Genomic DNA, 16763 nt, shown 5'->3' with positions numbered 1-16763 from the left:
GCTGTTACTATTATGGGAAAGTATTAGAGGTAAACTCTGGCTGATTAAGAAGAAAAAGAGTTTATTAAAAGGGTACTGGTTTCTAGAAATTTTGGACTTGGAGAACTAGATTCAAGAGTAAAAAAAGATGTAAGCTTTTACGAAAATATATATATAAATAGATATACACATATAGCTGAATCACTTTGCTATACAGCTGAAACTATTAATAACACAACATTGGAAATCAACTGTTTCAATTTAAAAAATAAATAATAATACTAAAATAAAATAATTTCAAAAAGGGTAAACTGTTAGAAATGAAACCCAGAACCATGCACAAATCTGTAATGGTAACAAAATGTATCCACCGTCAATGCTAACCTTAGCACCATGACAGTTTCTGCACCAGAACCCAATTCAACTTTATTATAACCAGAACTATCCCAGCTACAAGGGACACTAGAAAAGCAAGTATCTGGGCATTTTTAACTCTCATAGGAAAAAGGTAGTTTTTGCCCAGATTTCTCAGATGTAGTCAAAGATCAGATGCTATGTGGCCCAAAGTAACTCAGTCTGCTTGTCATTCAAGCTAAGATTTACTGCTCAGAATCATGTATTAAAGGTTGGGTGGTTTTATCCAAGGTGAAGAAGACGGTATATAAAATTTCTTAAAGACTCTGTGGTTTCTTCCTGAAAGGGCTTAAAATATCTGTGGCAGAAGGGACTTCCAAATACTCTTAACATATAACTGAGTTATGGGTAAGCTCAGTATTCAGTATCTAAATTAAAGCCACTAGACTTACAGTTAGAATTAGCTCTTTAATTTTGAAATTTACATAGTTTAAGATTTTCACCTATGTGTATGTGACATTCATGTCTTTGAATGGAAAAATAAAAGATCCCAGAGTTTAATGAACATTCTCTCATAGAAAACAAAAACCTGTATTTTTTATCTTTAACTATTTGTACATGTATGCTGCTGGAAGAATGCACCCCATAAGAAGGACATCAGCCTGGAGAGGGAGGAGCAGCTCTAATAGTGCTTTAACTATTTTAAACTCCTCAACTATAAACATGGTGCCTAAAATACCAGCAATTCAACTTCCAACTGTCCTTTCCAAGTAATGGACAGCTATTCTAACCCAATGACTAATGCGCAGAGCCTGTCTTAAACTGGCCTGGACCTCCACTAACTGGTGCATTCTGAGCCCAGTGGGTTGTTCATAGGACAAATCTGCCCCAGTGTCTGAACTTCATGGCATCTCTGCACCAATCAGACTCTTGGTGATTCCCCAAAATACTCTTGGTGTTACAGAAACAACAGAATTAATAATCTCTCCTAATCAATCATTTTGGCTCATAATCGCATGAGTTCTCCTATATATATGAAATGCACAAAACAGTTTGGTGACATTTTTAGCAATTATAGCAGGAAACTTGAGGAGGAAATTCTAAAGGTCAATCTTCCGGTTGCCTATTTATTTTCAAGCCATCAAAACTTGTCAAATGAGAAATTCTGGAATAGCCACTTCACTATTATGCAATGAAACTTTGTCTCCTTAGGTTGAAGAATACAAATATTGCCAAGTTTATACTAAATTTATTCCAATAATCCATTAAGAAGTATATTTCCAGATACTTGAGATAAATAGAAATGGCCTCAGAGGGATCTGCATCAATTCAATGGTAACAGTCAGTCCTAGGAGGTGGACTATAGAATGGACAATAGAAATATTTCTCTCTGTAAGAAGTAGGTATGAGATATGTTCTTTCCAAAATTTGTGTAGTAAAATGATTGGAAGTTGGAATGATTTTAAAAGCAACAGAGAGTCTGCAATTTAATGGCATGATAATTTTTTTCATAAATAAGTAACTGAACGTATGAATCTGTTATAAGTGATTAGGCTTTCATATAACAAAGCAAAATATAGTAGAAATTAAGCTGATAGACTCTGACAGCAGACTGCCTGGCTTTAAATTCTGACTTCCCCACTTCCCAACCACAGGATCTTGGCAAATTACTTAATCTTTTGTGGGCTTCAATGTCTTCTGTAAAATCAGGATAGTCATAGTCCATAACCTATAAAACTGTTTGAGAATTAGAAGAGAGACTGGTATGTAGTAAGCACTATATAGATATTTGTTAAGTAAATAAAACCTTAAAAATGTCTCCAAAAATATCAAATTCATTTTTTAGGAAATTCTTGGTTGAGACATAGCTCATTGCATTCTTAAGTTTTTTCCTATAAGTATAAAACATTTCATTTCTCAGGTTTCTCAGTGAAAGCTCTTTTAATGAATAATCCTAAAAGAATATAGGGGAAGAAAAAAAATACAAGAACTCTTGAGGCAAATATTTCCATGTTTAGTAAAATGAAAAGCACCTACTTGTTTGAAGCAAAAAGTAATCAAGGCAAGGTAGAACACCCATATGACATCTTTTTAATTTAAAGCAACATGATTAAATTAGTAGGAATTTAAAACATGATCAGAATTAAAGACATTATTTAAATACCATAATCCAAAAAGCTTTTGTATTATCAATTATAAAATAATTGAGAAAGTCTCAAGTTAGTATTCACAAAGATTTGACAGTGAAACTAGAAACTGCTTTATTTTTAAAAATAAAACTAGAAACTGTTTGATTTTTAACAACTACCATGTAAAACAATGTCCTTAAATAACTAAAATGTGTCTTTTAGAAATATATATAGAAAAGTATTTGGAAAGGCAGACAAACTTAACAACAACTGCTTCTACAAACAGGTAGGGTGAAACATTGAGAATTTTTCTTTTTTACTTTATACATTACCATGTTTTTTCCAACATCATGTATCATTTTATGGTATAAAATTTTTTTTAAGTAATCACGGTAGAAGTTAGTAATGAATATGGACATTTGGTCCCTTACATTTTCCTTTTTCCAAAAATCACAATAAGTTATAATAACAAAGAGCTCTGGCTATGCCTAAGTGAAAAGTAAATTTATCCCTCTCTAGCAAATGAACTGTCAGCTCAGTAGTTGTGGATTAGGCCTATCTTTCACTTTGGGGCCCCTGACGTTATTTTTAGGTCATCAACTTTCAGAAAAATAAAGACAGCACTGGCAGAAAACCCTGTGTTACTCCTCCCTGAAAAGGACATTATGTAGCTGATTCACACTGCTGTAGAGCAGAAACTAACACAACTTTGTAAAGCAATTATATTCCAATTAAAAAAAAAGGACACTGAATTTACCAACGGTCTTTTTATGACAAAGGAAAAAATAGAAGCTAATTATATTTGGGCTGAGAATAGCACTGGTTCCCCACAAAGATCCAACATTAGTGAACACCTCTCCCCAGTCTTGTCAACTTCAAAGACAGATTTAAGTCCCTCACTGGGGACCCCCCAAATTAGCCAGTTCCAATGCTAACCTTCATGATGTTTCTAATTAGGGGCTCACATTGCCTTGCTCATGAAACAGCCTCAATCTAGGCAGGCAAGAAGAGGATTAGTAACTATTGAATATATGCCACATGCCAAGACCTGTGCCATGCACATCTGAAACATTATCTCCTTTAATCAAAAGCTGATTATGTCTCCATTTTGTAGATGAAAAACATTCAGGATCTGAGAAGTCACGACATTTGTCCTATGTCCCACAGCTAGTGGATCCCAGAGCCAAATAGTCCAGGTCCAGAACCCCCATAGACTTCAACATTAAATCAGAACCCCAGATTCAAATTATGGTCAGGCATTGGTGAGTTTGATGATCAGGCATTGGAGTGTTTGAATGGCAATCAAAAAATAATAATGACCCTTTTATTTGTCTAGCACTTTATAAGTTTTCACTGTGCTTATATGGAGCAAGTCCCTGAAGCAAAGAACATGGTGTTAAAATCCACATTGAAGAGACTTCAATGTTTATCTGACCAGTCTACTACTATTACTTGTCAATAAGCATCTTCCTTATTAAGAAATGATTTTGAAAACACTCGAGGAACTCAAACTAAAGATTGTATTACTTTTTTCTCCCTCCTATACTCCATATGGCATTTGCAGGAAAATGGACAAAGAAAATATGGTGGTCCCCCACCTGGTTGGGATGCTGCACCTCCAGAAAGGGGCTGTGAAATTTTTATTGGAAAACTCCCCCGAGACCTTTTTGAAGATGAGCTTATCCCACTATGTGAAAAAGTGAGTCTGAAGATGATTTTTTTTTAATCTTTTAAGGAAAAAGATACTATTCTCTTCACCTTGCTTTCACACTCATTTTTCTCAGTCAGTGACGGTTTCTCTTCCAATTGCCATTCCTCAATCACGGACAAAGTTAAAACCTTCCTAGCTATTAGTGATTTGCCTCTAATTATCAATGCCTTGAATTCTCCCTACTCTATTACTCACAGCTGAAACTACCATTGCTGATGACTATTAAATCTGTATTTCAATCCCCCATCTCCACTGGCAAAGCCATCTTACTGCAAACTCAACATATCTGTCAGTCTAGAATAACACTACAACCACCTGTCTAAAATAAGATATTGCTTCAACTTGAAATGTTACTATGGTTTTATGAAGTGTAAGACTGTCCCTCCCCAAAAAATGTGTATGTTTGTCGTGTGTCAACCATGTACATGTATATATTGATCCAGAATGAAAACATTTCTTTCTAAAAATTTGAATGTGATGAGCAAGATTAATAACACGGTTTTTCAAAGTTATTACATAATTGAGGAATAAATTTCATCAGTTTTAACTCTAAATTATATTTTGCTACTGAACCCAAAGTTAAAGCAAAAATGCAAAATTGACATTCTTGATAATTTACCAAGTGGTGTTTAAAACAACCACATTCCTAGAAAATTTAGTGGAAATGAGAGTTCAGCTATTTCTTTTCCTAATGTCAAAATCAGCTGTGTGTGTGTTTGTATGTGTGTAGTGCAGCCTCAGTTTCAGAACTACTTTTAATTTTATACAAACAACATCAATTGGCACATACACAAATTATGAAGACTTCATCCTGTAAGAATCTTATATACTAAACGTGAAAATAAGTGCCAAAGCCACCTAAAATGCAGAGATGAAACATGCTTGAACTTTTTCCTAATGAGCCCAGGAGAAACAGGTGTCCATCACCGAATACCTGGGGTGGCATGGGGTGGGGCTGAGCTGAGGGGAAGCCACCACTGCAATAATAGCATTTGCTGAATAATGCCTCTTCTCACACATGTCCCTCACATCTGTGTTGGCCATCCTTGTTACAGCAGCCAGCAATAATGAACTACTGTATCTGATTATGGAGAATAGTTGGGGAAGCAGGAGAGAGTAGTATAGAGGCAAAGCAGGAGCTGCACTGAGGGGCAGAGGGAGTGCCCTGTGGACATGGAGGTCTGGCCCCAGATCAGTGGCATTATTAGCAATTGCCTTAGGCCTACAGATGGAGAGAACAGGGCCATCCTCTGAAATACACCTGCTCTGTTCACCTTTGTATCATGGTGGGGGGAAGGATAGCAAATAAGTCAGTTTTGCAGTGTTCCAAATGAGTGTTCCTAGTTTTGGTTTTTAAACACTAAGGGTAGAGTACAATCAAGTAAAGATAAAACTATGGAGACTTCAGAGGTCAATGTAGAGAATAAGGACAAATCTATCGAGAAATTGTACTTCTGATGACAAATGTTTTTTCTGGTCCCTAAAATGGTGTATAAATTCCCAGATAATTGTGTGATGAAAGGTCACTTGCTCTGTCAAAAATATATATATTCTGGCAACTCAGGCTGAAATGCCACTTGCACACATTTTCTTTATTTATCTTGACTTTGCCGATGAGTCAGAAGACAGATTTGAACCCAGCATGAAAGCATGTGAACCATTCATATGGGATGCAAATATCAAATGCGGTAGAGGCAGACTTCACAAAACATTGTGCGTATGTGTATTTAAATATGAATTCTCTCTCTTCATTACTTGTAGATTGGTAAAATTTATGAAATGAGAATGATGATGGATTTTAATGGCAACAATAGAGGCTATGCATTTGTAACATTCTCAAATAAACAGGAAGCCAAGAATGCAATCAAGCAACTTAATAATTATGAAATCAGGTAAGATCTATCTCTTCTAGATTAAAAGTGAATCAATGTACTTTTATCTATTCATCTATCAAGTTTATCTATATTTTAGTATATGCAAAAGATAGCCAAAATCGGGGGAAAAAATAGGTTAGTTCTTTTCCTTGGAAATCAACTTAATGAAATATTTATTTAGACAGCACTATATAAGGTGCCAGACGAAGTTCTGTAAACTATTCAAAGAAACAAAATTCATTCATTTATCCATTTCATAAATATGTGCTGGCCACTGTTCAAACCATTAGAAGTATCAAGGAACACTTTCCTACACTCATAGAAAGCAATTGGATGTATTCAAAAAATTTTGAAAAAATAAAACCAGGAAATGGGATAAAGCTGTGTGAAGAGGTTGCTGTTCTAATTTGATGTATTTAAGAAAATACTCTTCTGGGAAGCAAAATCTGATCTGAGACTTGAATGAAAAGAATTCACCATGACAGTCAGACCTAGAGGAAGATCATTGTAGAGAAAGAAAGAACAACAAGTGAAAAAGGTCTCAAAATGACAGTAAGCGTGATGTTTTAGAGGAACAGAAAAAAAGCCAATGTTCAGAACAGAGTAAGAAGAGGAGGGTTGAGGGCAATACAGTTAGTTGGAGAGTCATATTTCATCTTTAAGAATCTGGATTTTAGTCTCCTAAAAGGGGAAATCACAGAAGAGTTTAACTAGAGTCATACTTTTTAAAACATTCCTCTAGCTATTAAGTGCCCAGGGTAAGGACTAAAAGAGGGAAAATCAGTTACAAGGCTGCCACTGTGTCTAGAACCAGGCAGGAAATGGTGGTGGTTAGACAAAGGGGTTGGTTAGTGGTGTAGGTGGTAAAAAGTCAGACGTGGGAGATATTTTGCAGGTTGAATAGACAAGACTGGCTAAGTATTGGATTTATAAGAAAATTGGATTTTGGTCAAAGTCTCTATGGATGTGATAGTGTCATTGAGATGGAACAGGCTGGGAGAATAGCAGGAAAACATGAAGCGCTGTGTTTGGGACAGGCAACACCTAAGATGCACATTACACGTCCCAGGGGAGATACTGAGGAGATGACTGTGTGACATTAGAGGCAGGAGAGTGGTCACAATTGGAGTATAAACTTGGGGGTCAGACAAATAAAGGTAATGTTTGAAGACATGAAATTAGCACAAGGTTCTAGGACAGAACTGACCCTATACAATCAATAAATTGGCAATAGGACTAAACTTCATGAAAATGTTTGAGCTCCAAAACGTAAACTAGAAGGAACTGCCATAAATCCTTTCTTAAGGAAGCCCAGGGTCACCCAGAGCAAAGATTAGTGTACTAAGTGAAAAAGGAATAGCTTGCGGTCAGACAGGTTTCAGTTGAGTGTCAAAAAGTGACTTGACCTCTCTGAGCCTCAATTTCCTCATCTACAAAGTGGGAATAATAATAATACTTATTTCGTAGATTTATTATGGGGATGTTATCAAGATTTTTAAATGTTTAGCCCAGTGTTCAGAATGTAGTAATAGGTCAATAAATGATAGAAATCACATATTAGCAACACTAATTCTGAGATGCTGTTTTTCATAGGAAGGAAGGAAGACATTCCTTCCTGTAACAGAGTCACACCTTAAAAGTGATGGAATCTTAAGTTTGATGAGTACAAAGACAGATTTCCTACCATTATTTTTCTCTCACTTCTTATAGACCCAAAATAAGTTCCACATTATCCCTGTAATTCTGTAAGTCAATCAACTACTGGATCATTTTTCTTAAACCCCTTAGCCACAATGAGATTGACTGGACTTGGCAACTGCTAGTAGTCTAGCCATTCAGTCTCAAGATTGGATTCTAGAACAGAGTCTTAGAAAAAACATAAAGGAGGCTCCCCCAACATATGGCTCCATGGATCCAAAAGAGTTCCGCTATGTGCAGAATTTGGGGGGATGAGAATCAGGAGATCTGAGGTCTAGTCCAGGTTCCTTGGAACAAATCCTTTGACCTCTTTCAGCATCATTGTTATACTATCATGTGATCACACAGAGTTATTCTGGACAACCATCATATGAAATAATACATACCAAATTGTTTCAGAAAGGTCTATAAAAATCTATATCCTAGTATAGCTTTTAATATTAGTTATATGTTCTCAGGAATTAGAGGATTCTCCATTCCTTGATCTCTCATGGTATCTGGATATCTTTACAGTAAGGATTATTACCAAAAGAGCTTTTAAATTGAGATGGATGTAGAATTGGCTGTGTAGGGAATCAATAGTGTTTGCTGGATCTTCTTAGCATACTGTTACACACTGGAGCCTGTCAATACTTTTTGAAAATAGATAGGGTATGAACAATAAACACAATCCACTGAAAAATAACACTCTCCTCTGTCAATTTCAATGTCTTCATCTGTAAAACAGAAATAAAAGTATCTGTACCCCATGGGGGGGCATAATGAAAAAAAAAAGAGATAATGCATGTAAAACTCAGTGCCTGACATGTCAGATGCTCTATAAATGTCTGCTGATGGTTATGGTGATTACAGGAGGAGGGTGAGAAGGAAGAGGAGAAATATGACAAAGTATTTGGAAAGAGAAAAGTGGTGGCCAAAATTCCAAAGTTCAGGTTGGATGCCAGAAGCAAGGTGAAGGCACAGAGTGACTTTAAATTTTAATGAGTAGGATAAAGGGAATGTGAAATAGCACAATAAGCACCAGATCCACTTTGCCTGGGTCCTGCCAGAGAGAGAACCTTTCTTGTAGAGAGGAGAGTAAACTTTGCTTTGTTTTTAGCCACTATCTCTCAGGAGACAGATAAAGTTCTTATCTGGAAAAGACTCACAATTGTCATGTCATCCTCCTCCTCATCAAATATTCACTGAGTATCTTCTAAATGCCTGGCTTCTGGTCACATTAAAGTCATGCCCTCAGCTTTTGAGAGATAGTTTTTCATCTCCAAGGAATTCTTGGAAAAGTGAAAGTGTTAGTCGCTCAGTCATGCTGGACTCTTTGCGACCCCATGGACTGCAGCTCACCAGGCTCCCCAGTTCATGGGATTTTCCAGGCAAGAATACTGGAGTGGTTTGCCTGACAAATCACACAGCTCTGAAAACAGGATATGGAGACTCCAGGCTCCCCCTACTGGAAACTGATAAGACCAGCCCCTTAATGATTAATAATGTATTTTCTAAATAAATAATATCTTGAAGCAAAAGGTTTAAGTTGTTTTAAAAAAAAAAAAAAAACTGAAAGTTTGTTTTATCAACCTTTCACCCCTCCAGGAAAACCACATTCCTATGACAATGTTCACCAAATGGAGACGGACCTGTCACAGGTCTGATATGCAGTTATTGATTCTTCAGCAAAGCATAGACCCTGGTCAAACATCTGCCACACAACTGAGAACCACTAGATGCAAGACTTAAGAGCAATCTCCCACTTAAGCACTTTTTATTCCTAATGAATGAATGGTTTCTGTCAAGGGAAATTTACCCATTTTTAATAACTTTGTCTTATTACAAAAGTCACATAATACACAACACACAAAAACAGCCAAAAAAAGAGAAGTAATAAAAGTTCAAACCATTCCTTCATTGCCCTACTGCCCAAACATAATATAATAACTATGTTGAATTTTTATTGTCTTTGTAGACTTTCTATACAGTTCTAATCAAAATGGCTTTCTCATATACTCATTTTATAGTCTTTTTTTTTAACCCAACAGCACAGATTGAACTGGTGTTTTCAACTATCAAATACTCTCCTATGTTACTGTGTTTATTGACTACAGAGCATTCTATGTTATGAATGCTCATCTTTTATTTACCAGTGCATCTCAGCCAGGAGCAGTATTGTCTACCCTAAGGGATGTGAGATGGTGAAGAGGCTTTCTTGGATGACCTAATGGGTGGCTACTGGCATTTAGTGGGTGAGAACTAGGGAGGACAAACATACCACAGTATACAATGAGGAAATATCCAGCCCTAGGATCAATGTCATCTCAGCTGAGATACATTAAACCAGTTCTCTATGATGGTATATTTTGCTCATTTCCAGTTTGGGAGAGATTTTAAATAGTAGCAGTGAATAACTTTACACAAAATTCTAGTGCTCATCTCTATTTCTAAGGACACTCCCCAGAGGGCCATTATATGGCCAAAGGTTTCCCACAGTGAAGACTTTTTTTAATGCATTTTGCCAAATGCTCCTGGAAAAGTTGAACCGATCTCATCTTGGCAAACGTACCCATTGACTTGCTAATAAGCAACATTGTACAGTGTGAGAAGCGGGGATTGAGTTGAGCCCAGAGGCCAATTTTATATCTTAAAACCTACAAAATTGTAAGCAAGACATTTCATTTCTTGGAGTCGCAAGTTCTTCAACTACAGAATGGAAACAATACCTATTTTGCCCATCTCACATTCTCCTTGTGTCAGTCAAATAAGATAATATGTGAAAATCAGTTCTGTATATGGCCTATCTTGAATAGTGATCATGCCAGAATAGCTTCTGTTTGGTTGGAAAAGAAAGGGAGCACCAGGGGTTGCAACCTCAGATACCTTCAGCACAGCCAGGCACGTTACCTGTGTAGGTTGGGCCAGGTGTAAAGGCCTCAGGATTGGTGATATATTAATATTTGGGAGGGTTGAAGATTGGCAATAGCTAGCAAATTTACAATGAGTCTAAAGACAGCAGATACTACTCAGCTTCAATTTTTTTTTCTTTTTTAAGATAGCAATGGAAAGCTTCTATAAAGCACAGGGAGCTCAACTCCAGGCTCTGTTATGACCTAGAGGGGTCGTATGGAAGGGTGTGAGGAAGGCTCAAGAGGGAGGGAATATGTGTATACATATAGCTAATTTGATTTGTTGTACAGCAGAAACTAACACAACATTGTAAAGCAATTGTACTCCAATTTAAAAAAAAATATTTTTTAAAGCAGGATTTCTCAAAAGCCGTTACCACTCTTCCAAAAGCAATCTAAACCTTAAAGGTAGCCAAACATCACACATCCACAGACCATAAAAGTTCCAAGGCCAGACATGTTCAACTTCTGTCTTAAACCTTAACCACACAAGGATTCTCACCAATCAAAACACCTCCTCTTTTGGCAGAAATGGGCGTCTTTTAGGGGTTTGTGCCAGTGTGGACAACTGCCGATTGTTTGTCGGGGGAATCCCAAAGACCAAAAAGAGAGAAGAGATCTTATCAGAGATGAAAAAGGTCACCGAAGGAGTCGTGGATGTCATTGTCTACCCAAGTGCTGCAGATAAAACCAAAAACCGCGGCTTTGCCTTCGTGGAGTATGAGAATCACCGGGCAGCTGCCATGGCCCGGAGGAAGCTTCTCCCAGGTTAGGACCATCCTCAGAGAGGAGGCTTCACTCCCTCCTGCCTGCTTCAGGCTGCTGTGCTCCTCAGCAAAGGAAGCAAAACCCTGCAGCTCGTTTCTTTGCTCTTTATCTCTCATTATGTAACATTTTAAACTCTTTGTCTTTCTTTTCTCACAGTTAATTCTGTCTGTTCTCTAGAGTTTTCACAGATGAGGTTCTGAAAACTATTCACTCTGTGCATTAAATCCAATACACATGCACAGGAGAAATCTAGAACCTCGAGCTATACTGAATCTTTAAACTGAAGAATCTCCTTAAATTTATCAATCAACAGTTATATTTATGTATCATTTTCATTATCAGACTTATTAGAAATAAGGTATATTATCCATCATAATGAAGAAATAATAAATATGCAAGAGAAACATCCGAATGACAATTAAGTGGCATACTTTTATTATGACTCCCTAGCAGCATCACAGACTCAATGGACATGAGTTTGAGTAAACTCCTGGAGTTGGTGATGGACAGGGAGGCCTGGCATGCTGCAGTCTATGCGGTTGCAAAGAGTCGAACACGACTGAGCAACTGAACTGAACTAAGTGTCTAATAATTTGTAATTTCAGCAATTAGAAATACTAGCTTTCCATAAAAGGACACCTTAGTTACGTGCTATAAATACAAGGTAGGTCCTATCTGGGCAACAACCATAAATTCCTAGGTTTAGAAAGTTCCACCAAGACACTGTCTCAGTCAGATCAACTTAGGAAAAATTATTGAAAGTCTTGTGCTTATTTTAAAATATTTGCCAAAACTTACACAAGTAAGGTATTGAAATGAATTAACATTAAAATGATAAGGATTTCAAGAATAACTGATTGAACACACTGGAATCAATGTTTCTCTTAAGCACTATGGAAGACCACCTTAATTTGAAACAAAGCAAAACAGCAACAATACCTAGATGTATGCTGCCCTATACACATTCTTAAAAAATACTAACAGGATTAGCCCTCTAAAAATTTTCAAAATTGAAATATGGTTTCGGAGCTTGAAGAATATTTTTTAATACTATGAAAGCAGCTTAAAATGAAAAATAGGAGCTAGCCCCCAAAATTGCTGAATCTATTGAGGTGGATATTTTTATATCTAAAGTAATATTCGGGTGACTGAACAACAACATTAGTATTATAAAACATAGGAAAGGGGAATTTTACAAAGATTAGGGAAGATGAAATCAATATTTAAAATTAAACAGCAAAAATGTTTTGTCCTGAGAGGTGGATAGTTTCAACATGGACGCTTCCATTAAAAAGTGAACAGTCAAAAAAAAAAGAAGAAGTGAACATAAATTCACTACCCAGTGGTCAAGGTGCCTGACTCATAGGGGCATAGAATCACTAAAACTCCTCACACTTCTTACTTCGCCTCTCAGTGACCAGAACTTAATATTTTACTGTCCTCTTCAACACCTACAATTCTGCTCTCGAAAAGCCCCTCATTTCCATCGAGTTCTTGGGCCATCATTGTAGGCTAAACATGTATATGCCCAACCTTGGATTATTTATTTTTATCAAGGTCTCCTAATTATTCTCTCAGCTCTGCTTTCTCTTCAATGGACCCCATCTTCAACCGACTCCATCCTGAACGTTACCACCAGAGTAGTGTTCCTAAAATATCCCATCATCCTTTCTACAGGTTCTTTTACATAGCAGAAATTCAGCCTCTCCTTGTCAAGAGGCTGAATGTTGTCACTCACTTATTAGTTAAAAAATATTATTTGAACTGTCTTGTTGCTGCCTATGAGATTAAGCGTAAACCTCTGAGCCTGTCATTTAAGGCCTTTCACTAAGAGTTCCAGTTCTTTTCAAACATATTTTGTACCTTCTGTTTCCCAATAAAAAACCCCTCCTTTCTCTCAGGACAAACTCAATGGCCTAGACAACGCCTTTCTCATTTTGTATCCTTTATTCCCAATGCTTATCTCCTACTAGAATGAGTTACCCTTTCCCCTCTCTTCTGAGTCACTGATTCTAAGGCCCAGCTTAGCCATCACTTTGTGAAGAAACCAGCTTACACTGTTTCAGCGCACACTAATTATTTTCCTCTTTTATTACCTACACAGATATATACAATCATTTGGGAGGGGTAGCGGGAGAACGGCAGTAAAAGAGAATCCAAAATAGGAGAAAGGGTTTTCAGAAGCCAACCAGTGTTCCTGGGGAATTAAAACTTCCCATCAGCTTCCTTTCTTCAAAGAAAACAGCACAGTGAGTCACAGAAAAAGCCTCTGTCTTTACCTGAATTGAGCCGACTAGTCAGGTCAGGGCTGAGTACCTAGGCTGCAAGAATTCTCAAGCACTATGTTAAGCTTCCACCCAAGATCCCGACTCTTCCCTATGATTCTCTGACCAGGACGCAGCAACACAAAGGCAGCCCCCTCTCTTCAGGTGTTGCTCATTTCTTCATTATCTGAGGCTGCCCTCCTTGCCTGACCTTTTAATTGGCCTCAGCTGTTGGAGTTTCAGTCCGTTGGATTTAAGTCAGGGTGCCTCAGCAGCAGACTAACAAGATGCAGCAAATGAGCCAGTCAGAGCAAACGGTTTTATTTCTACAAAAGCCTGAGAGTAAAATCTATTACCCATTTGGACCTCACCGGTTAAACGACAAAACGGGATTTCAGTAATGGGTAATCCTCTGGAGAGCCTGGTTTGAAAGGATAAGGAGATCTTTCAGAAACATGATAAGCAAGGACCACAAGAAACTTTTCCTTCTTAATTGATCCAGACTTGAGACAGAGAGAAAACTGCGGTCTGAAGTGGTGTATTGACTCTCCCTCTCCCCCACCTACCTTCTCAACAGTAGCAACTCTCTCCTGACACTGCATCTTTGCCGAGGCATATATGGAGCAAAGATGATGCATCCAGCACAGAGTTTATCAAAGCATTCTAAGGATGCTCTGAAAAAGAGTTCCGAGAGTGTTTTTTCCATTTTAGTCTCCATCAGAATCACTTGGAGGGCTTGTTAAAGGACAGTGTTGGAGGCCCCACCACCAGAGCTCCTGATTCAGGAGGTCTGGTGTGGTTTGTTTTCTCGTTGTTGTTTTTTAGTTGCTAAGTCATGTCAGACTCTTTGTGACCCCAGGTTTGGTGTGGGGTCTGATTAGTTGCATTTATAACAAATTGCCAGGATGCAACTGCCCCTGAGACCTCAAGCTTGACATTTGGTCATTTAAGTCAAGGATTGTCCATGGTGGGCTACAAATTTGAATCACCTAAGAAGGCTTTAAGATTTATTTATTTTATTTATGGCTGTGCTGGGTCTTCATTGCTGCATGAGGGCCTTCTCCAGTTGTGGTGAGTGGGGTCTACTCTCTAGTTGCGATGCCTGGGCTTCTCATTGCGGTATTTTCTCTTATCGCAGAGCATGGGCTCCAGGCATGCAGGCTTCAGTAGTTGCAGAACACAGGCTCTTGAGTGCTGGATCAGTCAATAGTTGTGGCACACAGGCTTAGTTGTTCTGAGGCATGTGGGATCTATCTGGACCAGGGAGCAAACGCATGTCCCTGCTTTGGCTGGTGAATTCTTTACCACTGAGTCACCAGGGAAACCCTTGAGGAGGTTTTTAAACAATCCCAGTATCCAAATCAATCTCTAAGCAGAGATTCTCTGGAAGCAGAGAGTAGCCTTGAGGCACTGATATTTTTAAGTTTTCAAGGTAATTCCATTGCAGCACCAAATTTTGTGATCCACTGCTATCAGCTAATGATATTAGCCATTTACTTGCATGGGAGATATAGGAAAACCTGGGGAATGACTCAGGATAAAAACATTTATTAAGCATCTACAATGTACATTGTTTTCTTCTAAAGGACAAGGGAGATTCTAAAAAAAAATCATTTGTAATTTGACACCAGTTATATTAGACTCAAAGAACGCATATTCTTTATAAACTATACATCCCCATGATGCTGGGAAAGATTGAGGACAGGAAGAGAAGGGGACGACAGAGGATGAGATGGTTGGATGGCATCACTGCCTCAGTGGACATGGGTTTGGGCAGACTCCATGAGTTGGCGATGGACAGGGAGGCCTGGCATGCTGTGCTTCATGGGGTCGCAAAGAGTCAGACACGACTAAGCGACTGAACTGAACTGATACATCTCCAAAATAGACCAAAAAGTATCAAGAGGAAAGTACATTACTGAATTAACATTTAAAAGTGAAAATTCTCCCTTCCATGCATCATCTTCTTTGTCTTCACAACAACCTTAATGAGTAGGTATTTTTATTATCCCAATTTTGCAGATGAGGAAAGTGAAGCTAGAAGTTTTGTTTCCGAGCCAAGATCATTGATCTGATTATGGAAACTGAGTTCAAAGTTCACATTCACAAATCACTTTCCAATATTGACTTTCACAGGGGTGTTTATGGAAATCACTGTTTCCTGCATCCCCTCTCACTTCTATTGATTTTAACCTTTTCCACATCTTCATGCTTGTGAATGACTTAATGTGGTCTCAGTCTTGGTAGGCAAAAGTCAATGAGCTAGAATAGTGTTCTCAATTTTGGATGAATTAACTGAGATGCTTTTCAAAATCCTGAAGACTAGGCCACTTAGATCAGAATTTGGAAGAAGGATCCCAGGATTAGAGATGAGGCAATTCCTAGGGGAAAATCAAAAGCCTTGGTTGTAGTATTTTGGGATTTCCCTAGTGTTAACGCTCCCACTGTGGCTCATTTCAAGCTACCAAGGTGACATCAGTTGACTCAAAAAATTCTGAAAATTGAACAGTCTATCTTTGCAGGTAAAAAGGAACTCAGTCTAGCAGATCCAGTAGAACCCAGGTTTTTTAAGCTCTTCTATTGTGGGGTCAAGACTAAGAACCACTGAGCTACAGAAACCAGAGTCACTTGGGAACCTTAGGGATCTTGGGAAAAGACCTTTGGCAAAGTCTATGTAAAGCTTAGAAAAGGAAGGGAATGGTATGAAAAGGGAGGGAGGTATACAAGGGGAGTGGAAGGCAAGAGGGAAAGAGAATGATGGACAAAACTGTCCTCTAAGATGAGGACAGGGAAGGAAGAACTGGTAGAGTAGGAAACAGCCTCCCCAGGATTGGCTGACTCTTTAGGCTGTCTATCTTTTGTTTGGGTTTTAGAATGTCAATGCCACAGATGCTTTCATTGACTGCTTTTTAAAGGATAAAAAGATGCATTTTGATTGACAATGATTGCCTTAAACATGTAATAATTAAACAGCTAAACTCTTACCAATACTGAGGATTTCTGATTTTATTTTCTCACACTTTATATTGCTTCCAGGATATAACTTGTTTCAAAACTAATAAAAAAATAAACATATTTCCAATCAAACTTAGAAA

At 37.9% G+C, this 16763-nt stretch overlaps 1 protein-coding gene across 2 annotated transcripts in view; it reads left to right on the top strand.

Annotated features, from left to right (window-relative positions):
- Nucleotides 1-16763, top strand: part of A1CF (APOBEC1 complementation factor) — a 50264-nt gene that overhangs the window by 12173 nt on the left and 21328 nt on the right. For both annotated transcript variants that reach the window (XM_081557148.1, XM_081557141.1), the window contains exons 2-4: nucleotides 4027-4161; nucleotides 5935-6065; nucleotides 11166-11404. In XM_081557148.1, coding sequence (XP_081413274.1) covers nucleotides 4027-4161; nucleotides 5935-6065; nucleotides 11166-11404 — 505 coding nt within the window. The remainder of the gene's footprint in view (nucleotides 1-4026; nucleotides 4162-5934; nucleotides 6066-11165; nucleotides 11405-16763) is intronic.

This window comes from Giraffa tippelskirchi, chromosome 2 (assembly GCF_054371585.1).
Source record: "Giraffa tippelskirchi isolate mGirTip1 chromosome 2, T2T-mGirTip1v1.2.pri, whole genome shotgun sequence".
NCBI classification, from domain to species: Eukaryota; Metazoa; Chordata; class Mammalia; order Artiodactyla; family Giraffidae; genus Giraffa; species Giraffa tippelskirchi.
This window is presented reverse-complemented; position numbering and strand designations above follow the sequence as displayed.